Consider the following 23,304-nt stretch of genomic DNA (forward strand, 5'->3'; position numbering starts at 1 on the left):
GCAGGGCAGTGTCAGAAATGGCCCACTGCCCTGCAGGACTCTTTGGGGTTGACCACAAGACCCATGTGGTGGAGCCTACTCAGGCCAAGCACTCAGTAGGCCTTGCTCTTGGTCTTTGTGAGTTGTTTTCTCAGCTCCCCTTAAGTATGGCTTGGAAAAGTCATCTGCTTATTAAAATAATGGTAGGTGTCTGAATCAAGAACTCCTTTGGCAAGGGGGTGCCTGGGCTCCTCCTGTCATCTTATGTCCTGTCCCTGGCCTGCCCCGTGCCATCTGAAAAGAAAGCAGGGTCTTCTGTGTCCTACACCCCAGTGCCCCTGGTCCTCCACAGCTTCTCGTTTCACACCCTGTGGGATGTCAGCTGCAGGGCTGGAGTTGGGTGGGACAGGGAGTGCAGAACAGAGGCCACAAGCAGTATTCCTGGGGACACTGCTCATCCTGGGGCTGCTCCCTTCTCTTCCTCCTGGACAGCCCTAGCCCCATTTGTTTCCCAGCTCTGGTCCTGCTTGTGGGTAAATACACCCAGAGGGCTAGCTGCTTCATATGCATTCGGTGGAAACAGTGGCAACTAAGGACTTTGCACCTGGGCTGCTGTGTTTTTGCTCTTTGGGGTTTCTGGTTCTGCTCTGGCTTGATGGGGTAGGGTCCTTCTCTTGGTCCTTGAGTGTGTCTGAGGGCAGAGGCCCCAGTTTGGGGAAGAGGGTTCCAGTGTGTTTCCTGCTGGGTCAAGTTGGAAAACATGTAGGATGTCACATGGACCCTAGTCTTCTTCCCCACACCTTCCATCTAAGGTCAGCACCCGCACCTCCCAACCTCTACCCAGAGTACAGGAGCATTGTTACTTTCAGGCTGCAGCCACCCAGGAGCATACATGCTCTCCCCCCAGCGCCAGCAGTAAAGACAGCAGTGCCTGGCAGGGGAACTTGGCTTGGATGAGGCTCTGTGCTTCTGGAAGATATCGACTGTGGACAGATGGAGCAAGCGTGAGCATCCCTGGGTCTCCCAGAGAGTTCCCTGAGCTCTGGTGACTTCCCTGGTCCACATGGCTGGGCATGTGACTGGCCGGGTCCCCTGCCTCTGGAGAGGAACTGCTGACAGTGTGGCCTCACCGGCCCAGCCTCCCAGCAATAGCCAAAGCAGGGCAGGCAGCCGGACCTCTGGCCAGCACATCACAGTGTCCTAGAACCGCCTTCTCTCCCATCTTAAAGACCCATAGCCAGTCTGCCCTACCTGGGAGGCAGGCACATCTTTAGCTCCTCCCAGGTGGGTCAGGCAGCAATGTGTCCTCATGGGTGACAGCGTGTGCCACATAGCCAGGATCCCCGGGGAGCTGTTGACCCTTGCCCTGATTTCCCAAGAAGTTGTGAGCTGTGTGTAGTTTCATCAGTGGCATCTTGGAAGGCAGAGTGGCTCCCTAGTGCATGTCTTAGAAATGGCTTTGACCCAGTTCTATGACAAGGCATTGGGGGTGGGGTGAATGTCCCCCCGGGTGGCTTTCAAATGGCTAACGAGCCCTGTGAGGTCAGTGGGAAATGATGTCAGTTGTTTGGCTGATATGACCTACTGCAATCTCTGCCCTCCCAGGACAGAGAGAGTGCTGGGCACAGCATCCACACACCCCGCCTCACCCCATGCCAGTGCGCGTACAAAGAAAGTGCCACTGACTGGGGCCACCAGCCTTCTCTTTCTGTGCTGCCATTTTCATTGGCACTCTGTTGACTACGTGGAATTCAACCTCAGTGGTCGCATTACTTTTTCCCTATCCTATCTTGTCTTTGTCTTTTTTTTTTTTTCCTTGAGAATTCAGAAGCAGCTCTCTTAGCAACCAGAAAAACGCACATTAACTACAGCCCCAGTGACAGATGCACTGGGCGGCAGCACCTTACCCCTGGGACAACTCCTGAGCCACAGAAAGACTCTTGTCCCGGAGCAGAAATAATTCCCAGGCCCATCTGCTGCTGTGGATCACACCAGCCTGATCTCCCTTCTTTCTGTCCGCTTTGTAGTTAGAACTTTCTCAACATGGCTTTTCTAAGGGACTGTCTTTTCTGGTTTCCCTGAGACGTCTGTGGGGTGTGAGTGCAAGAGACTCGTGGAGAGAGGCTGATGAGCTCATTTTACCAGATGCCTGGAATCAGGGACCCATCTTTGACTATCTTGCCATTTAATGATTTCCTGATCCCTCTTTAAAAAAAAAAAAAAAAAAAAAAGGAGTAGGCGGAGTCCTGTTTTTTGTCACGGTCATTACCATGATGGAAGGGGCAGAGAAGTAATGGGTACTTGTGTCTGATTCTTGCAAAGGGAAATATAGGTCGCGTTCAAGATTCCACCGCCTCATGCCTGCCTAATTACCATGGGTCTGGGGCGCAGCTCCTCTGCGCCTCACCACATCTGCTAACTGACAAATAGACTTGGCTTTTTCTTTAAAAAATTAAAAGAAAAAAAATAGAAAAGCACAGTGCATTATATTTAGCCACAGCGCACGAAGCACCCAGCGGCAGCCAGGTCTTTCTTGGATAACTGGGGCTCAGCTTGCACATGCCTCCCGGTGTTCCCGGCCGCCGGCTCAGTCGCTCCCTGCAAGTTCGCCCTGCGCCCTACTGCTTCCTCGATGCCCCGCTCCCAGAGCAGAGGAGCTCAGCTCACATGACGAACACCGCCAGAGGCAGCCGGCTTTGAGAGCAGCCCCAGCTACGCACAGTTGGTTCCCAGCTGACAGACAGACTATGGGGTGGGCTTTGTCACCAGCACGCTGGGTCTGGCATGCCCAGCGATGCTCGGGAGCGCACAGTGCCCAGACACCCGCCGCTCCCTGGATCCCAGCCGCTCCAGCACCGGGGGGCCGGGCTGTGCGCCTAGCCTTCCGCCCCTCCGAGAAGGTTATATAATGAGCGGACCGCTGCCAAAATCAGAGGGAAAATGAAGTCTTTGTTAAATGCCTTCACCAAGAAGGAAGGTAAGGAGAAAGCGATAGGGAACGTGGGGCACCGATGAGCAGCTTCTCACTGCTTCTGGGAGGAGAGAGGGACTCGGTTCCCCTAACTGTGCTGCTGTTAGTGGTTAGTCTTGCAAGGGAATTCATCACTTCTGGTTCATGATAAGGTTTGGCTTATTTGGTCTGGGAAATTAACACAGCTGAATGTGCCTTTTTATCTTACTGTGTTTTTAAGCCCCTTGCAAAATCTCATTCCCAAATGTCCTTCCACGGTGACTGTGATGGAGGGCGCTTTAGGAGCTAAGTCCTAGGAAAAATGAAGGAACTTTGACTCTAGTCTGTCGGTCACCTGGAGGACTGTTGAGCTCCTGCTCTGGAAGGTCGGGCACATGGCTGGCTGTGCTGGCTGGGTGGACGCTCACAAAGCACCTCTTGGTTCTCCTTGGCTGTCCCTGGGTTGCGGTTTCGTGGAGTGGTTGGAGAAAGTCAGTGTGGCAGACTTTTAAAAGTGCACACTCTCTTTGTCATACCTTGTATGGTTTTTATTATGGGGGGAAATGTATAAATAAGCTCATGTAAGACAGCTAAGAAAATATCCACCCACTTAGAGTTTGCAGATTGCCTGAAAGAAGGAAACAGTTGGGTGGATATTAATCATTTTCAGACAGGAAAAGAGTTATTTTTAACCCTTTTCACATACACACAAGATGCATCATTTCCATGGATGATTCCAGTCAGATAGTTTTGTCAGACAGGGAGATTTCCTGTTTATGAAATGAGAAGGTTTTTGGAGAGGTTACTTTAAAGAAATTAGAAAGGTACTCCCCAGCCTAAGCTCCTCATAAAATAAACACTGAAGAAATTTCACTGCTCTGAAAACTAATTTAATGTGAATCCCGGTGATCAAGCAAGGTGGTTTTCATTAAAATGCTCACCCTAATGTCACCTATGTGATTCCATTTGAGTAGCTTGCCTGGTCTTCGGGGTAAAATGTATGTGAAAATGTCCTGGCTATTTTATTCCTTAATCCTCCATGGGTGGCCTCCCCATGTGAGTTCTTTTCAGTCTCCAAGTCCTCATTCTTAAGACTCTTTTTTAGGAATTTCTATAAAGAGAGACTTCACTTAAATTCATTTTCTAACGTTATGCAGCAAAATTCACCTTCTGGGACTTCAATTTTTATAATCCATGAACAGTGTGAAATTTTCAGTCGGGTGTTACAGTGTGAGGTTAATTCTATATCTGTTCTGTTTTCTCATAGATTTTTCTTTCCTAATGAATTTATCTTAGCAGCTGGCATCATCCCCCCACCCCACCCCCCAAAAAAATCCTATCTCTTTTTTTTAAGGCATTAATGCCTTACCTATTACACGGGCCAAAAACAGAGGACTAAGTATTGTTGGGGACACCAGCTGGACACAGGCACCACCCAGGTATCCTGTGGTGATCCCCACGTGCTAAGTGAGAGTCCTTCCTCCCTGGCTGTGTTCCCCGAAGCCCAGGACCTCTAGGGCTGCTTTGTGCTCACTGTATCCACTTGAAATTTTGGCTATCCTGGTGGCAGAGTCCCTGATCTCAGGGAATGAGAAATGACCGGCCTCTTAGGCTGTGGGGTCACCAGCCCCCTGTGAGGTCTTTTAACCCCATCCCTGGGTCTGGCTGTTTCAAGGGCCCCTACAAGCTCCCGCTGCCAGCTGCATTGGTTGGAGCCTCAGTCCTTCCATAAGGGGTTTGGCCTTTGCCTGCTCAGATGGAGGGACACCAGTGTGGTTTCCTCTCGTGACCAGCAAAACGCATGCTCAATTGCCTGACCCTGGGATGGAGCTTTTTTAGGTGGGCCGCTGTTGGCCCTGGGCCCAGCCAGGTTAGCCTTTGGGCTCCAGGGAGGACACCGCTAGCCTTGCCTACTCCTGTTGTCCCTGGCTGGCCCAGCTAGTCAAGAGGACTCACTTGCCTGGAGACATGGGGTCTGAGATGAAGTCCTAGCTGCAGAGCTGGTCACCGGTGTGCTTGTCCTTCTGATGGAGGGATTCCTGGGGAGGGCAGGTCACATGAGATCCCTGCTGCCTAACTGGGGTCCTCCCCCAGGTGGCACAGAATCAGAATGCCACATCAGAGTATCCCCAGGACCCCTTCTGCCATTCTGTGTGGCTTCCCCAGCTTGGCCCCCAGCTGTTTCCTTGGGACTGCCCTCCATGCTGGAGAGGTAGCCGGGATAGGCTGGGTCACAGCCTTCCTAAGAGAGGACTACCAGCACCACTCCCATCCCTCTTGATCTCTTCTAGTACCACCCTGTCCCTGTGAGCTCTGCTAGCTCTGTTTACCACGATCTCTTCCAACAGCACCTGTCCCTCAGGTGACAGGTGCAGCCGTTCTTGGTATCTGATGAGCCTCACCATAGTCTCTGACCTGGGGTAGCCAAGGGCAGGAGATTGCCCAGGACTCTGTCCTGAGCTACTCGTGACATGTTTCTCTTTCGAGATGTTATGGTCCTGCCCAGGTCAACTCCCCGGGACCTGTGTCTTCTCCTGCATCACAGCTACTCATGTGGACTTGGGCAGTACCGACATAGAGCCAGAGGCATGAACATCCAGGAACTAGGGTTCACCTGGCATCTTTGGCTGGTCAGGAGCTGGTGGCATCTGCTGTCCCCTGCAACCTGGAGGGAAAGTTCTGAGAGGATCCATCACAGAGGAGCAGCCAGGCCACTTAGGGACATGACACATGGCTTCCAAGGGCATGTGTACTCTGAGTCCTGGGCACAGAGACTGGGGAGCAGGAGGGCCCAGCCCCACACAGAGCTTCCTGCAGAGCCAGCTGAGTTTGGCCACATGCACCATGGCAAGGGCTGGGCCCAGCTTGCTGAATGAGGAAGGGAGCATTCTCAGGGGCTGTGGATTCATTCTGACCAGGAAGCTTAGGGCTGTGTTCACTGCTAGGGCTGCTGTGACAAAGTAGTTTATAAAGGTCAGACGGTCACTGTCCCATGTGCTGGAGCTGAAGTCTGAGATCCAGGTATCACAGGCCTGGCTCCTGACTCTCTCCTTGGCTTGCAGACGGCATCTCCTCCCTGTGTCCTCACATGGTTGTCTGTGTGTGTGTGTGTGTGTGTGTGTCTGTGTCCCGAACTCCTCTTTTCACAAGGACACAGATGGTACTAGTGACCCATTTTAACCTAATTTCCTCTGCCAAGTCCTCTTTCCATATACAGTCATGTTCTGAGGTCCTGGGGTTAGACCTCAGCATGTGAACATCATAAGGCTGCATAATTCTGCCACCTCAAGGCCAAGTTTGGGGCTGGGGGAGGAGCTGTGCCACACTTGGGCATCTTGGTGTCCTAACTGCCTTGGGAGGCGGGGTCCATCCTTACACATGTAAAGCCCCAGCGCCTTCCAGGCTGTGGATGAAGCCAGCGGGATGGAAGCTCAAACCCAAGTGTCTTCCATCTGGGCTTTGGCTGGAGCTTCTGTGTAAAGATGATGACCAGCTCCCTCTCCACCATCTCTTTGTTGGAGTGATTCCAGACCTTGGGCAGTCTTGGGCAGATTCTGTGTGAACTCGTGGCTCCCAACCCTGAGCTCGCATGGGGGCTTGGATGCACGCAGGCTGGGTGCCCCGTGTGTCTGCCTCTGGATGTGCTCACCTACCTCTCCCTATTCTCTTCCACCCAGTGCCCTTCCGAGAGGCTCCAGCCTACTCCAACCGCAGGCGGCGGCCCCCAAACACGCTGGCCGCGCCCCGGGTCCTGCTGCGCTCCAACAGTGACAACAATCTCCACGCCGGTGCGCCTGAATGGGCTGTCTGCTCTGTGGCCACCTCCCACCGAAGCCTCTCGCCCCAGCTGCTGCAGCAGGTGCCCAGCAGACCCGATGGCGCTGTGAAGAGTATCCCAAGCTATGCCCCTGGGCCCCGCAGCCGTTCACCGTCTCTCAACAGGCTCGGTGGCACAGGCGAGGATGGCAAGAGGCCCCAGCCACATTGGCATGTGGGGTAAGGAGTGGAGGGGCTGGTGGGGGAGCTCAGCGCCCTGGGACTTCATTCCTCCAATTTGAGTTGCCCCGGGGAGACTCACACTTGGATTCTCCCATGCATTCTGGGCGTGGGGGCATCCTCCTGAGCTTTGTGCCCTTGATGGCAGGACCGATGGCCTGGGGAGTGGGGGAGGCGGAGTTGAGCTTCCTGAGATGCTACTGGTGTTGGGGCCTCATTGCCTCTCCTTGAGCTTGCTCTTGCGATCTTCCACACCAAGATGGGAGGAGACGAGGCAGCAAGTGTGGTCTGCTCCCTGTGTAGTCCCAGGGCTGCATTTGTCAGCCTTCCAATGTGCTGTGTGCCTCAAGTCCCTGCACGATGGTGGCAGTGGGAAACCCTGGCACAGCCGAGGTAACAGGCTCAGAGAAGCCACATTACAACATGAGGAACTAACTATGTCCCCATTAATGCCACCAAGCCTGAAGTGTGTTTGCTCAGCCTGGCAGGTATATGCAGAGTGCTTCTGTCAGCCTTGGAAGCACCTAGGCAGGATCGCCAGCACCGTCCACATTAGGCAAGCCAAGTGGCTGCCCAGAGTCTCTTGGCAGAACCCCGGGGGCATTCAGCTCCTGGTCTGTATTCTCCCCTGATTACTATCCTGCCTCCCCCAACAGTCAGGGCAGCTGAGTTTTCACTCAGAGCTCTGACTCCTAAGCCCACTCCCTGCCTTGGTGCAGTCTGCTTTCCAGAATTTCCCAAGCAAGAAACAGATTTTGAGGGAATCAGCTCATTTGGGCCACTTCAGGAGCCAGGACTAGCATTGTCCTGACCAATTCAAGCACCAGCAGGGATAGCTACCCAATACCTGCAGGCTGTCCCTCAAGCCAGGAGCCTCAGCTCTGCTTGCCAGGGGGGTCATGTGGCCCATGGCAGAGTCAGGCCCAGATCCCTAGTTCTAGGGTCTTGTATTATGGTTTGGGCCCATACACCTGGGTTTCCTGGAGGGCGTCATGCTTGTGATGAAGCTTGAAAACCCCCTCTGGTCTGGTACCCAGTGTCTGTGGCTCCTGCCTAAGTGCCTTCTTCCTGTGTTCCCAGACTCCAGAGCCACCCGGGATCCCCAGCCTGACTGCAGCAAATCTCACTGGCTGAGGTCATGCTCTGCTGCCAGCTATGAGCAGGGATGTGGGAGAAGACATTGCTACCCCCAGGTCACCACATGGCAGTGGTCCCACAGGCTTAGTGCGGGTTCGGGGAGGGTCAGAGCCTCATGTGCACTGGGAAGGAAGCTATGTCCAGACCATGACCCTGCAGGTTGGGCATCACAGGTAGCCGTGGCAGGTGAGGGGAGAACGTGCCTGTGAGAACACAGGTCTCCTGGCCCCTCTGCAGAGTCCGGGCCTCACCCACAGGGGTCTGGCAGATCCCCAAGCCTGCAGCAGTGCTCCAGCCCTTCAGCCTGTCCACACTTATGCCAGAGTCGAAGGACAAGCTCCAGTTCTACACTGGTCTAGATTCTGCCTTGAGCAACCCCAAGGGGGAAGTCCCAGGTGCTAAGAACAGTTGAAAGCTAAATTAAAGGGATCCCCTGAGACAGCTGATTCCACTTCACACCCTGGGCTGGAGTTATGACTATAATTTTATAGAGTGTCCCCCTCCTCCAGCACAAAGTGTAATAAGATACCGAGGGCAGAGTGGCCAGGGACTAGCACAGGCGGCAGGCAGAGTGTTGCTGTGGAGAGCGGAGGCAATGGGGGCATATTCCAGGGCCATTCGGGTCGCCCACTTCCTGTGCAGTTGCACACGTGTGCCAATTTGCTGGTGTGTGCACATGAGTGTGTATGCACATGTCATGCACATCTGTGTGTGTGAGATCCCTGCAGCCAGCCTGCCTCCTGGGCTCCCTGCCTGGACTTCCGCTACATCCTTCTGGTCTGCCGTGTAAGTGTGTGCACATAACTTACCCACCGTGTGCCTCTTCCTTGTTGATTATAAAATGAGGATCACACAGACAGGCTTCAGGTTGTTCCCAAAATGTAATGAAGGAATTCAGGGCAGCCGCCCCGCTTGTCCCCCATGCCAGTACGTGCCCAATCCACAGGGAAATCCATGTTGAGCCACAGCCCAGAGCTCGTCCAAGCTGGTCCCCTTTCCCCACCAGGACCAACAGAACCATAGGGTAGGGTGACGAAGTGTCCGTGCTTTTCCAGGACTTGGAACTTTGAGTGCTACAGTCAGGACAGTCAGTTCCCCTAACCACGGACCTGCCGCCTGTCCTGAGGTGGGGAGGGCACTGTGGCCCAGCTGTCACCTTGCCTTGCTGGACGGTGCCCTGACCTGTTAAACCTGCCTTCTCGAGCCTGTCCCATCATCTCCTCCTCAGAGCATGAATGTCCCCTATCTGACTGCCTAGGACATGGTCCCCCATCAGCGACGTGAGAGGTGACCCTGCATTGGCTCTGATGAGTGGGTGCATCCTTCTCCCAAGGTGCATTGTCCTAACCGGGATTTTTCAGAAGCTCTGGTGACCACTGTAATGTGGTGATGTATTGAGCACTTGACCACATGGTGGGCGGGTGGCATGGGGCATGAGAGGTAGGGTGCCCCTCTAGACATCTCCCTCAGTTTTCCCTAGGGGCGAGGGTGGAACTCCAAGTGCCGCTGTTGTAGTCTGCACTGTGTCCTAAATGGGGGTGCTTGCACTTGGTGAGGGACGTCTGTGCACAGCCAGAGTTCAAGGGGAGCAGGTGAACCTGCATTGAGTGTCCACAGTGGAGCATGATCTGAGGCCACAGAGGGCTCAGGGCAGCCAATTGTGCAGGCCAGCAGTGCACTGACCACTCAGGGTCTGAGTGTCCTGATGCCTGGAGCTGCACTGCCTCCCAGCTGCAGGACTGTGGTCCAGCTCTTCACATCTGTGCCCACGAGAGGAGATGGCTTTTAACTCAGGCAGGAAGATGACCATTTAAGGTGATGGGGGACCGAGGGCTTCACATCTCAGTCCAGGGCACTTTGGTGGCTCCAGGAGGAGGCTGAGCCCTTCTGCTCGTCTCCTTCCTTGTCCTTGAATCTTATAGCCAGACTTCATGAACCTGCCCTGATCTTTCCAAAAGGACATCTCTTTCCAGGGACAGACAGGCCAGGCTGGACACAGCCAGTGGGACAGTGAGGAGGGAGATGTGGGCCTCTCCCAAGCTTCTGGTGTCCCTGGGGCCCTAAGGCCCTTTGTGGTCCCTGTCAGAACCTGGAGGGGCAGGTCAGGACATTTCCCATGCACTGGGGGCCCTGTTTTTCATACACTGTGTGGCTTTGGGCAATTTCTTGATCACGCCCTGCCCCAGTGTTCCCATGCAGGTAGTGGGCCTCCTTGGCGGGCGGATCTACCTGGTAGGTAGGGGGATCTGTGGAATTCCCATACCTGTCATGTGCCAGGATCCAGATCTGGGTTCAGTAAGCTCTGTGGCAGCATCTTCTGATCCCGTAGTCATGACCGTTCAGGAAGAACCTTATGGTCTCAATAGTAATGGGGATGGAGGGTATCAAGTGTCTTCACCCAGGGTACAGATGCAAGCTTGGGCCAAGAGGTAGGACGATTGGACAGTTTGTGAGACAGCATTCTGAGTAGGGGGGACCTCCCCAGGACCTGTGGCTCTGTACCCCCTTGTCCCATGTGTGCTCACTGCCCAGGGCAGAGCTGGCCCCCCAGCAGCCTCCCTGGGCCTGAGCCACTGACCTGAGTGCCAACCTGAGACCCCAGAAACTTCAGCCAGGAACACAATGGGCACCTCCTTTGGCAGAACCAGCCTCAAGGCAGCCTTGATGGGAGGGAATAGGCAAGCAGTGACCTGCTCCCTCCCTGCACAGGCTCTCTCCTGCTGATAGGGCCCTCCTTCCCAGGGCAGCTGCCCCTCTGTAGAGTGCTGAGCCAGCCCATGTTGGGCGGCAGCAGTGTATGGAGCGTGACGGTCATCCTGGCAATGTTCTAACAGGAGGGGTCCCCAGGGGCCCTGGAGGCCAGGTCATATGGACAGTCTGTGCCTGCTGGAAGGTGACGGTCCACATGAGTATTGAGGCTCCCACTTCCCATGACTACCACCCAGGCCACCCAGGATGTCACAGTGGGGAAAGGGTTGAGACGGGATGAGAGAAAACACCCAGCACCTGTCCTTAGTACCGACTTTACCTATGGCCTCTCTTGCTCACCTTTGTCTTCCAACTTCCATCTCCCTCTCCCCTGTCTCTTTCTCCTCATTTGCTTGCTTTTCCTTGCCTCCAGGCCCAGGTCTGGAGCCTCCTAGGCACAGGACAGGTGGGCGCATTGTTCCTGCAGCACCTCCCCTGTTCCTGGCTCAGGTGTGAGACTTGCACACCTTACTGCGCTCGCGCCCTCTAGTGGCATTTTATAGCACAGCTGGGCCACCATTCTAAGAATATTCCTGACACCTGCATCCACCACCACCGTGTGAACTGGCTGTTCTCAGGTGGGACGTGCCACCCTCTCTGAGTGCGTCCATGTCTGGAGTGCCAGGTCTGGGTTAAGGCCCCCAGGTCCTGGTCCCGAGGAAGAGGACATCAGCTACACTGACCTCCTCCTCCAGCAGAGGCCAGGCTCCACTCAGCATCAGGAAAGGACATTCTCCCAAGAGGAGTCCCTTGCACTGGAAAGCAGGTTGCAAGGCAACCTCACAAGCTTCTGGGTGACACCCAGGACTTCAAACATCACGGGCCTCTCCTCTTCCCATCCAGGTAGAAACGGGTTCTGGGGAAACCACCTCAGCCTGTGCACCTTCTCACAGGGTTAGGGCCTCATCTGGCCACGTATGTGGTGTGAAGGTGGCTGCAGAGTTCCTCTGTGGCCCTAGCCCATGCCGCCCCATGTGTTCTCCTCCCTCTACTTCTCTGGGGACATGGGGATCTGAACACCTGAACTCGTTCCCTGTGGAGCAAGAACCTGGTTTCCTTGGCAAGGATGGTGGCTCTGTTCCCTCCCCCATACTTTAGCCTGACCCAGAAGTGAGGAGATGGACCATGTGGGCAGAGCAGTGGTGGAGCGTAGTGTCTGGATGTCTCTGGCCACCCTGCACACCACCTGCACTCAGGGTATTTGGCATGCCACCTGGAGGCTGAGAACAGTGGATGGACTGAGCTATCCGGGTTTATTCCTGGAGGAGAGGCAGGGCCAGTGAAGGGTGCTCCTGGGGAATGGGTGCCTGAGGCAGTAGGGTCTGGTCACCACCTTTCTCCATACATGTCTTGCAGAATTTGGGTTTCCTCCTGGTTGTCATCGCTGCTCTCCAGTAGAAGGATGCCTGTCTGAGTTCATGAGTTATGGCCCCCAATCTGGACATTCCCCATACAAGGGCCAGGTATCAGGGAATGGCAGGCAGCCCTGTGAGTCTAGCAGAGAGCAGAAAGACGCAGGGAAGTTTGGAGCAGTGCTCTTGTCTTGGAGTGGTGACTCCATCCCCTTCCCTGCCTGGAGCCAGGGTGGTCCTGGGCTGCACATAACAGAAGCCCTACTCTAGGCAACAAGAAGCACATGGACAAGGGCCATGTGGGTCAACCAGGTTCAGAGAGGTGCTCAGTGGTATGCAGGGCATCTGTCTCTGCTTCCTGCCTGGCTGACCAGTCACCCATTTACTTGGACATGGTGGATCCTCCCCTCTTCTCTACAGCCCACAAAAGGCCACATAGGGATGTGATGCTCTAGCTCTCCTGGAAGCAGAGGCTCTGGCTGGTAAAGTAGATCTTCTGCAGAACTGCAAGTCCTGTTCATGCCTGGTTGGGTGCTGTCACGCACAGCTGCAGGGTGAGGTCAGTTGCCTGCTGGCGGCCATGTGACACGGCAGTGCACTGGCTGATTCGACATTCCTACTTCACAGTTCTGGGGAAAGCCATGGCATGGACAGAATAGGGGATGGCATGGGACCTGAGATGTCACTTGTCAGCATGGCCAGTGATGTTTAGCATTTACTGTCCAGTTGTTCAGGACATGTGCCAAGGCACAGTCACCCTGTCCAGACTCCTCCACACCCTTCCGCTAAGCCAGGAGGAGGGAGGTGCATGAGCCTTCAGCAGGGTGTAGGCCCGATGGTTCTGCTTCTTCACTTCTGTGACTCTGTTCATCAGCTCTGCCCCCAACTGCCATGGGACAACCACAAAGGCCTCTACAGGCTTCCACATCCCACCTTGGGTCACTTCAATGCTGACCATAGTCACTATGACCTGGTACCTGCCTGGTCTGGTGTTGCTGTGTTGCTTTCCCATGGCCTGGGTCCTTTCCTGACTCACGGCTCTCAACTTTACTTCCATCCCTGCACAGGGAGGCCTGCATGGGCTCAGACTTCGACCTTGGTCCTGCCCTATTACCTGGGCTGACCATCACACCTGTGTTGCCTTGACCCCTCCCAGTTGACTATCAGCTCCCTGATGCCTGCATCTCTCTCCTGTTCACAGATATCTGTGGCCCCCGATAAAGGGCTCAAAGCCCACCCACAAAATACTTGGTGCATGAATGAATGAGTAACTGACTGACAAATGAATGAATGGAGAAAGACCAGTGTGTGGGCAGGTTCCTGTTCACCCAGGATATCTGGGAAATGGCCCAATTCGCTCATCCAAGCCACCCTACAGCACAAGATGCCAATTTTCTGATACTGAGAATCCAATGACTTGGCCCTTAGACTAAAACAAGTTGGTTGGATTCCATGTGGCTTTTCTTGGCTAGAATGTAAGGAAAACATGGACAGTTTCAGCTGGTGAACTTCAGACCCATCTCACTGTGCAGGCCAGTGGAGCAAGTCCTAGTCTGGCTCCCTGTGCCACCTCTCCTGCAGGCAGGTGTTCCTCATGCAGAGCCAGGTGGGAGAGCCCTGCGTGTAAGACAGTGTCAAGAGGCAAAATGCCATCATCCACAGGTGGGATCTCAGCCCCTGTGCCATTGGGACATGGAGCAGGGAGCCAGGATGGGAGGTCAGCTCTGACTTCCATGCCTAGGTCACTCTGCATGGAGCCCTCATTTCCTCACCTGCAAAATGGGGAAAATGCTCCTACTCTGCTGCCTTTGTGGGACTGTGTGAGGTTCTGATGAACAGTGAATAAGGAGATGCTTAGATGTTAATATGGGGCCACCTATCACTGCTGAAGCTAGAACTATGTATGTGCACTTGTCTGTGAGGAGTATGTCCTTTCAGTTCTTAAAGACTCTCCCAGACCTCAGAATGGTGGTTCAAGGAGCTGACTGCAAAGTGGGTTAAGAAGCAGTTCCAGGATTAGGGCTGTGTCCATGATGACTTCTTTGGCTACACAGTCTGCTACTGAGTGACCTGGGCATTTTGTTAGGCCCTGTCCAGCTGCAGCAGGACAGTGGTGATGCTGCTGACATTTGCACAACACCTGTGTAGAGTGGATTCATATGGACTCATTCTTCTGGCCACTCCCGATGGCCCCTTCTCAACAGACAGGGAAGTTGAAGCTCTGAGAGATAAATTTGACCTGTCCAATGGCTGATAGTAAGAGGTCAGTTGGTCTTTAGACAGGTTCCTCCTGAAATTCAAGAGGATGCGTGAATAGATGGTGTTCAACTAAGTGGTCAGAAGGATGCTTGGTGATGGCTAAGTAGATAGATGGGTGGATGATAGATTCATGGATGGATTGTGCGTGGTTATATAGGAGGATGGATGGTGGAAGAGTAGTTGACTGGATGGAGGAATGAGAAATAGGTGGGTGGATAGATGGGTGGGTGGGTGGGTGAATGGATGGATGATAGATGGGTGAATGAGTTTGGTGGGTGAATGAGTTTGGTGGGTGAATGAGTTTGGTGGGTGAATGAGTTTGGTGGGTGGATGTCAAGATGAGTGGATGGTGGGTGGGTGGATGGATGGATGGATGATGGATGGGTGAATGAGTGATATGAAGGTGTGTAGATGATGAATGGATGCACATATCCATGTAGGTGAATGGATAGCGATTGGGTAGACGAATAGATGAGTAGATGGGGGAGGTCTAGGTCTGTGATGGAGAGGAGTTGAGAAGTGGTTTTCTGGTCCTCCTGGTACTGGACTTTTCAGAGTGGGCAGGCTGCGTCTCACACAGAGGCTGTTTTTGAAGACACTTGGGGAGGTCCCTGGCAACAACTCCTTTGGAGTGGAGATCCTCCCAAAAGAAGGGGTTCCCATTCGCTTCTCAAACTCTAGGTTTGAGCAGCTAATGCTTCACTCTTATAGCAGTTAGGAGTCTATCCTGTGACCCCCAGCTTTGTGGCGCAACCTGTGCCCTACCCCAGCCACCAGACACATTGTCCATCTTTTCCCTGGACTTCAACCTATCCCCTTCCCTATGGGAGAATCCTCGGTGCCTCACCTTGCTCCTTTCTGAGTTAATCCCTTTCCTGGTGCTTAGGCAGTGACCATGGGTCTTGGTCAGTCTGCTCATCTGCTTAACCCCCTGTGTCTGCTGCAGCTGTACCACCTCTCAGAGAACCCGTGCAGCCTGGCTAGCAGCAGAACCCACTTGTGCTATTCCAAGACCAGTGAGGTTTAATTTCTGGTATTTCTGAGTTTCCATGTTGCACCCCATCCAGCCAGGAGAGGGGCTTTGAGATAATGTGTTCCAGCCACTGCCATTTTAACCAATATCATGGTCAAGCATAGAGTCCATAACCATTGGTGCTGCAGTGACAGAGCCATCTAGGAGATGAACTTTTTATCTCTCATCCATTCTCCCCTTGCAGCCCCCCTACACACACATACACACACACACACACACACACACACACACACACACACACACACACACTCACCCATTTCACAAATAAGAAAATGAAGGCTCAGAGAAGAAAAGGAACTCACTCAAGATCACACAGCCAGGGGAAGATCAGCCAAGGAGTGAAAGGCAGTTGATTACCTGCAGAGCCCCTGCTTGTGGCCCCTGGCCTTGCCACCTCCATCACTCCAGGCAGATGTGGGCAGGTGCTTTCAGGATGGTCCAGGGAGAAAGGAGGAGTTGGAGGAATGCCCCAAAGAGCCAGTGTCTGGCAGGGAAACTCTTGTCTCTCCCCACTCTTGATTGTTGGGCTAAGCCTGCCCTGGCTCACACTGAGCTGAGGCAGGTTGAATGAATAAAAAGGTCACTGGTACACACACATATGGCTCAGCAGGCTGGTGGGGAAACTCGCTCGCACACTCTCAGGGGACCTGGAGAACTCTGCTTGCATTTTCCACATCTGTCCCCTCACAAGCAGGTGGCCCACGTGGCCCTTCCACATGTCACTGGCCTGATGAGCTACATGTGTGGACAAGATGCATGCAGTAACTTGACGCTGGTAGGAGTCACTGCTCTAGTAGCACTGGGAGTTTGGGGATAAATGATATGCATCGAGTCCCATGGTGGAGAGCAGCTGGCTAGGCAAGGAAGGGTTGAGTGAGGAGATCACGCAGAGGCCACATCTGCCCATGTGTCCACCTTGACCCGTGACTACTTGGTGGTGAAAAAGCTCACACCATGGGGACTCTGCGATCACTACAATGACAGCCATGATTTGGTTGGAGAAAACCCTGGACAGGGAGGATCCCTGGAGAGAACACTGACTTTGGGCCAGCTCCTGCCCTCCCAGTGTCCAGGAGCCCCAGGGGAGCCTTCATGCCTCTCTCTTTGCCACAAGGTCCGGTGACCAGACTGCTTTTGTCACGAAGAGCTCTGCTGCGTGTAAGTAAAGGACAAATCTGGGCTTTGGGACCAGGTCCATCCCTTGCCAGCAGTGCCAGCGCGGGTGTGAATTTAGTATGCCACAGACCCGTTTTGACAACCTCAGACTGGCTGCCTCGGTGACACCTGCCCAGGCCCCGCAGCTAGATCTCACTGTTCTATCACTGAATGGGGAGTAAGAGGTCCATGGGCTTCCACACCACAGTGTTTCCGCAGCTTTGTGACAGTGCAAACCAGCCCTCCGGGGTTTGCCTGGGGCATGCAGGACAGATGCGGTACCAAAGGCGAGGGTTCACATTAAACACTGATGGTGAGCCCCACCTGCTTCTACAGCTTTCCCTGCCAGCTGCTTTCGTGCCAGTCCCTGTGTAGATGGGTGTTTTCCCTGAGAAAGCACGAGGCTGCCTCCATGGTCTCAGAGGCCACAGCATCTGTAGTGGGAGGAACCTCAGCTGGGACCACAGCTGAACGCAGCTGTATGCCCCACCACCCTCCTAGTTCAGACGTGCTTTCAGTTCTGGAACCTGTCCCCTGTGACGTTTACCTTCTCCCTTGCTGTGACTGGGAGCCTCCTTAGAGGTCACCAGTGTAGTGACAGCCACTCTTGTCTTTCTGGCTCATTGTCCTGAAGTCCTTGCTGGATTCCCCCACATGGGTGTGCTTGTCCCCAGAGCCCCCCATCCTAGGAAGAGAAGTGAACGCTACACTCGATGGTCCTTTGCTCAGGACATGGGGATGTGTATTCTGTCTCCACCCCAGATACAATATAAGCTGGTCATCCATCCCGGTGGTACAGTGATACCATTACAACAAGCTGCTTTGCTAGCTCACCTGTGCCCATACCTCTGTCACACCCTGTCCCAGTGGCTGTCTTCAGTTAAGGTGCCCTGCACTGTCAGGTGGGGAAGTTGTGCATGCTCCTTGGGATCAGTGACATAAAACAAGACAAGACTTGTGGGAGTATTGCTGGGCAGACTCTGGTGATAATGACTGCTTTCGATGGAAGATTTCCTTACTCAGCATGACTGACACTGGCAATGCAGTGGATGAAATGTAACATTCAGGGATTCCCTTGATTTCTGCCTCCACCTCAGCCTTTTCTTTTTAAATCATGGTCAGATACACACAATATAACATCACCATTTTAGCCATGTTTAAGTGCACTGGGCAGGGGCATTAAGCACGTTCACACTGTTGTGTGGCTGTCACCATCATCCGCTTCCAGAACGTTTTCATCTTCCCAAAACCAAAGCTCTGTCCCCCCTAAACATAACTCCCCAGCCCCTGGCACCCGATCTTATTTCCTGTCTCAATGGACCGGACCCCTCTAGGAACCTCATATGAGCAGAACCACGCATCCTTCTGTAACTGGCTTATCTCAGTGAGCACCGTGTCTTCAAGGTCCATCTGAGTTGTCGTGTGTGTCAGAATGTGCTTGTTTTTTATGGCTCAATCCTTGAGTGAACCAACAATTAATGGACACAGGATGGGCCTCTACCTTTGGTTGTTGAGTAAAACTGTTGCAATGGTTTGCGCACATCTCTTTGAGGCCCTGATTTCATGTCTTTGGGGACACACTCAGAAGTGGGTTGTTGGGTCTACTACACCTTTCTGCCACAGATGCTGCCCCCAACCTATCCCTGTTGCCATCACTGTTTGACCTCACAGATACAGTGTGATGGCTTATGGCAGACTATGGATTGTACTAGCCGCAGCAGGAGACGTGTGGCTCCCTGACCATCTCTGTCCCTCTTCTCTCTCACTGATCCAGGCCAACTCTTGCTCCTGGTGCCAGCAAGGGCTCCCTCTCAGCCTTCGAGTACCCGGGACCCAAGCGGAAGCTCTACAGTGCGGTGCCTGGGAGACTCTTCGTCGTCATCAAGCCATACCAACCTCAAGTCGATGGCGAGATCCCCCTTCACCGTGGTGACAGGGTCAAAGGTCAGTGTCCGCCTCTTGTGCTCTGCTTCTAGGGCTGTGCAGACTGGGGCCACTTGGCCTCCCCTGACCCACCTCAGCGGATCTGCTGGGTGGCAACATAGAAGACATGGCTTGTGTAGGGGCCCATGGGAAATTCTGGCCCTTGGGAGGGTAGGAAGGGGAACAAAGCCAGGCCCACTAGCCCTGTGGAGGGAAGGAACTGTGGTGCCCGGCCTGAGCCTGGGAGGAAGGTGGCACATGCACATCTGGGTGACACTTACCATGGAAACTGCAAGGAAGAGTCATCCCAGGGTATCGGTAAGCAGAGCTCCTTTCTAGTCACGAGACATCTGAGAGCCACAGGAAGTAGAGTGGGGGCAGACACTGGTTTAGATCAGATTTGGGATATCCAGGTAGCTGGTCCAGCACAGGCCAAGGTCTGGAGGCCTGCAGTGTTGAAAGGAAGGAAATTCTCCAAGTGGAGGGTGACTCATAAGGCTGGATCCTGGGAATGATGCTTAAAAAGCATTTTGACAAATTCAAGCCAAGGAGTTGGACTTTGTTCCAGGGATCCTGGGGAGCCAATAATGGTTTCTGTATAGGGAAAAGAATACAGTAAGGGTATGTCCAGGATGGAGAGAAACTGATGGTGGCATTGTCAGAGTCTTGTAGCTGAAGGCCACCCAGGGAAGAGAGGTGGAGGTAGGCCGAGGAGGCCACATGCAAGCATTTGCAACTCACTGGGTGGAGAAAGGAGGGGACACCATATGTGTGCCGGCATGCCCAGGCCCTGCCCCTGGACAGGCTTCCAGAAGAGGCGTGGCACAGGATAGCAAGTAGAGGTTGGTGGCCAGCTTTCAATCCTGCCTTCCCCCTGCTGTTGCTGTTTGACCCACAGCAAGTAATCAGTTCCTCTCTTTGTACCTCACACTCGCTGGCCTGCCTTCATCTGTGTCACGGCAAGGTTCTAGAGATGACAGAGCCCCATCTTCTCTCAACCCCTGACATTCCATCTGATGGCGTCCAACACATTCTTGGAGTTACATTCATTTTTCTTCCAAGTTCAACTTGTTAATTTTATAATTTCAGCAATGATTTGTTTACTGGACTCTATATATGTACTTTCTTATTGCTGCTTTTGGTTTGCCAAGATGCTCACTACTCTGGTGGGATTGTTTTGTTTACTGCTAACCTGTGTTGCCTTACAACATTGTGGATTGGTGTAACTGCCACATTAAATCCTGTCTGATAGTCCAACCCCAGGTTCGTGTTTGTTCAAGTGATTCTCATCTCTTGAGAGCATGCTTCATTCTTACTTCCTGTGTCCAGTGATCTTCAGCTTCATTCTGGACATCAGTGTGTTAAGGAACGGAGAGCCTGGCTTTCGAAGATTTTCTTCTCGTGAATTTCTTCCTTTCACTTTAAAAGTTGCTTGGGCGGCAGCTCTGTGCACGGGCAGACCCCATCACTGCAGTTTAGCTGCTTTGAGTTTGTTCTGTGTGTATGTGGGGGTTCAGTTGGAGATGTGGGGAGTCTGAATGTGCCAACTCCTCTCTGACCTTTTTCTCTGCAGGGACTTTACGCACCCTCTGCAGAGTCCGTGTTTTCCTGGCTCCACCTCCCTGGCCTCTGCTTGTCCCTGTTTAGGGTGTCCCCACTGGTAACTCTGTGTGGGCTGTATTTAGCCAAGGCTAAAAAACACAAAGAGGAACTCTTGGGCTCTTTCTACCCCACTTTCCAGGCAAGCACAGATCCCCACTGAGGTCTGGCTGCTTGTCTTCAACTTCCAGCCTCTCTAGCTTGTTACTTTTTGCATTATGTTTGGGTTTTGGAGGTGTTTCCAATGGTGTAGTTCTATAGGGTCTTCATATCTACAAACAGAATGCCCTGAGTTGCACAAATACAGTTGAACCCACAATTTTGGTTAATTTTTAAAATATAAATGTAAAAACTCATATGAAGCTTTAGCGAAGCAAATCTCTTCTTTTTTGTGCTTTTGAAGCAGCAGGATGACCTGCTCACAGCCACGCAGCAAAGGACACTATAAGTGGCCTCACAGGCTGTTGCTATGCAGCACACAAGCGGGCCTTTTGCCTCCCTGCGCAGCCCAGGGCTTTGCCCTAAGATAACTTTATCAAACCCAGACCTCCACTGATGGTGTGGAGCATCCATCGGCTGGGCTGCATGGAATCTGAGGGGCCAGCATGGATTTCTGGAGGAAATTGTTTCAAGCGGTTAACATGGTGCTGGTCCGCTGGGATACAGCTTGTCTGCTTCATTTAGGTCATTTCTTCAGGTTATTAAGCAAGAATTTATAAAGCTGCTATTTTCTGTTCTGTTCACCTTGCAAAATTGTGGGCCAGCTGGGTGTTTTTCTGGCTTTTGAGGTTCAGTTAAAGGATAGCAGGAAGCACTTCTGGTGCCACAACCCCTTTCTGCAGTCCTGGGTCTTTCACATCCAGAGTAATCGAAAAGAAGATTAAAGTGTGTAGAGATTGTCTTGATCTCCACCTTGCAGGCCATGTTTGGAAGGGGTGAGAACACTGGGGGCAACCCCAGGCCAACACTAACATCCTAAGATATAAACATTCCCTTTCTGCATTGTACCACCCTGAGTTTTGTTGTTACAACCAAGGTGTGTATCAAAACGGGGCCGTGGGGGCCGAGCACACCTGGTGGAACTTCCCTCCAGCCTGTGCTCTCTGGGTTCCTCACTCATGTTCAACAGATGAATTAACAAACACACCTTTTCCTCACCCAGCCCGTGCTCCCTGAGCACCTATCGCATACCCTGCCCCTGACCCAGGGAGGGAAACTCTGAGCTGGACTGAGAAACTCCCACCCTGCAGGCTGGGTCAGCTGTGTCTGACCAGCTATGCACAATGGCCCCTCAAGATGAGGCACCCTATGTCCACCTTCCTTTCTCTCACAAAGTCAAAAATCACTGCTTCTCCCACCAGGACTGTGGTTAGCAGGTTCCTCATTAGTGACTCAGTGTGTCAGAGGGCCTGAGCTCCACGGGGCGGGCATGGCACGTGGTCTGCCCGTCAGCCTTTTCATATCTAGCAGGATGATGGCTCATAACCAGCAGACCAGTCACCTCCCACTGGGAGTCTCTCTCTTCGCACTGCCTGGCGGGACCCCTGGAGCTAGGCACTTGATCTCCTCCCACTCTCCTGCTCTCTGCCACCCAGGTGAGGAAAGGCATGGCCCCAGCATTTCCTCTCCCTTTGGAGGCAGTGGCTGCCCAGTTCTACATCGGAAGCCATGACACTGAGGCCATCCATCCCCACTATCCTGCCTCAGGGGAACACTGAGAGATGGGACCAAGTGGCATGCACTTTGGTTCTTATGACACAGAAGAAAAGTGACAGGAGCCGGATGTCCAGATGACCATCTCCTCTTGTCACCCACTAGGTGGAAATGCCCCGTGGGCAGGAGTCTGAGGATGCTTGGCCTACAGATGGTGGCTCTGAAGACTTGCTGTCCTTGATCCTTCTGCCCAGCCCCACTGTCCTGGCTCTCTCTGTCTGGGTCCCTCTGGCTAATACCTTTCCCTTTCTGTTGCCTCTAGTTCTGAGCATCGGTGAAGGGGGCTTCTGGGAAGGCAGTGCCCGCGGCCACATTGGGTGGTTTCCAGCTGAGTGCGTGGAGGAGGTGCAGTGTAAGCCCAAGGACGGCCAGGCAGGTAAGGCAGCTACACCAGCCAAGTTTCTGTGTCTCTAGACCCTCTCCAGCCCATGCCTGTGCTATTGTTCTGGCTGGAATTGTACAGCAAAGATTGGCCATTGAGTTGTCAAGGGAGACCAGGCTGCAAACCAACGACTTCTCTAGATGTCTGAAACAGATTTGCTGGTTCCATCCCACTGGGCTTCATCCAAAGCAGAAATTCATTGTGAGCTGGTATGGAGGCTTTCAGTTATAGGGTCTCTCAGCACATGTCCCAGGAAACTTGGATCACATGCCCGAAGCATCAGAGAAAGCCTTTGGGGGTAGATTAAATTTATTTTTCCGTATCTGTATGGATATCAAGAAATGGCCACTCCCCACTGCCAGGCAGGGCCCTGCTACACCTCCCAGGAGCATCTGGGCCGGTACGGTAGCTGTGTGTTGCTCAGAGAGTGTTCATCCTGTATCTTCTCAGCCTGGCAGAGACTTGTTCCAAAATGGGTTGATGATATTACCAGACTATGTGTATGAAATGGTACAACATAGACATCTGAGAATTGGGGAAGAGGGAGGCCTCGGTGTCTTGGGTCACATTCGTCGTGTGTTTCTGGCTTTCATGGGCTCCAGGCCAATGGTGCACCCTCAAAAATGGCCTCAGGGCCCTTTGCAATCACTAACCTTGCTCTCTCTTGTGTGGACCCTGTGGCCACTGAGTGCTCTCCAGTGTGCCCTTTGTGCCATTTTTGAGGCTCTCGGTCCAGATGTTCCACGGGTATCCCCCACCCCTGGTCAGGTCCACCTGGGCCAACAGGGACCTAAAAAAAACATGAGGTGTGAAGCTGGAAGCATCTCCCATGTGTCCCCTTAGGCCAGCCTGGCCTTGCAGTCTTTCAGAGGGGCCCAGCAGGCTTCCTCTCTGAGAACCTGGGAGTTCCCTGCTATGGAGGCTGTTGGGCCAGACACTAGACTGTATTATGTGGTGTCAGGATAGGGTATGTCCCAAATTAGACCTTAAAGAAAAGATAGGATTGGGCCCGGGATTTAGCTCAGCGGTTCGGTGGCCTGCCTTGCAAGCGCAAGGACCCGAGTTCAATCCCCGGTAA

The 23,304-nt window shown here is 53.3% G+C and overlaps 1 protein-coding gene across 13 annotated transcripts in view; it reads left to right on the forward strand.

Annotated features, from left to right (window-relative positions):
* The window catches only part of Shank2 (SH3 and multiple ankyrin repeat domains 2), a 511,573-nt gene that overhangs the window by 237,969 nt on the left and 250,300 nt on the right, over positions 1 to 23,304 (forward strand). For 12 of the 13 annotated variants that reach the window (XM_010635716.3, XM_010635704.3, XM_010635710.3 and 9 more), the window contains 3 exons: positions 6,607 to 6,925; positions 18,384 to 18,553; positions 22,107 to 22,220. In XM_010635716.3, coding sequence (XP_010634018.1) covers positions 6,607 to 6,925; positions 18,384 to 18,553; positions 22,107 to 22,220 — 603 coding nt within the window. Of the gene's footprint in view, positions 1 to 2,382; positions 2,957 to 6,606; positions 6,926 to 18,383; positions 18,554 to 22,106; positions 22,221 to 23,304 lie in introns of those variants that run through there. The other variant, XM_010635718.3, reaches the window with a different exon arrangement.

This window comes from Fukomys damarensis, unplaced genomic scaffold (genome assembly GCF_012274545.1).
Source record: "Fukomys damarensis isolate Sample0158 unplaced genomic scaffold, DMR_v1.0_HiC HiC_scaffold_27, whole genome shotgun sequence".
In the NCBI taxonomy this organism is placed as follows: Eukaryota; Metazoa; Chordata; class Mammalia; order Rodentia; family Bathyergidae; genus Fukomys; species Fukomys damarensis.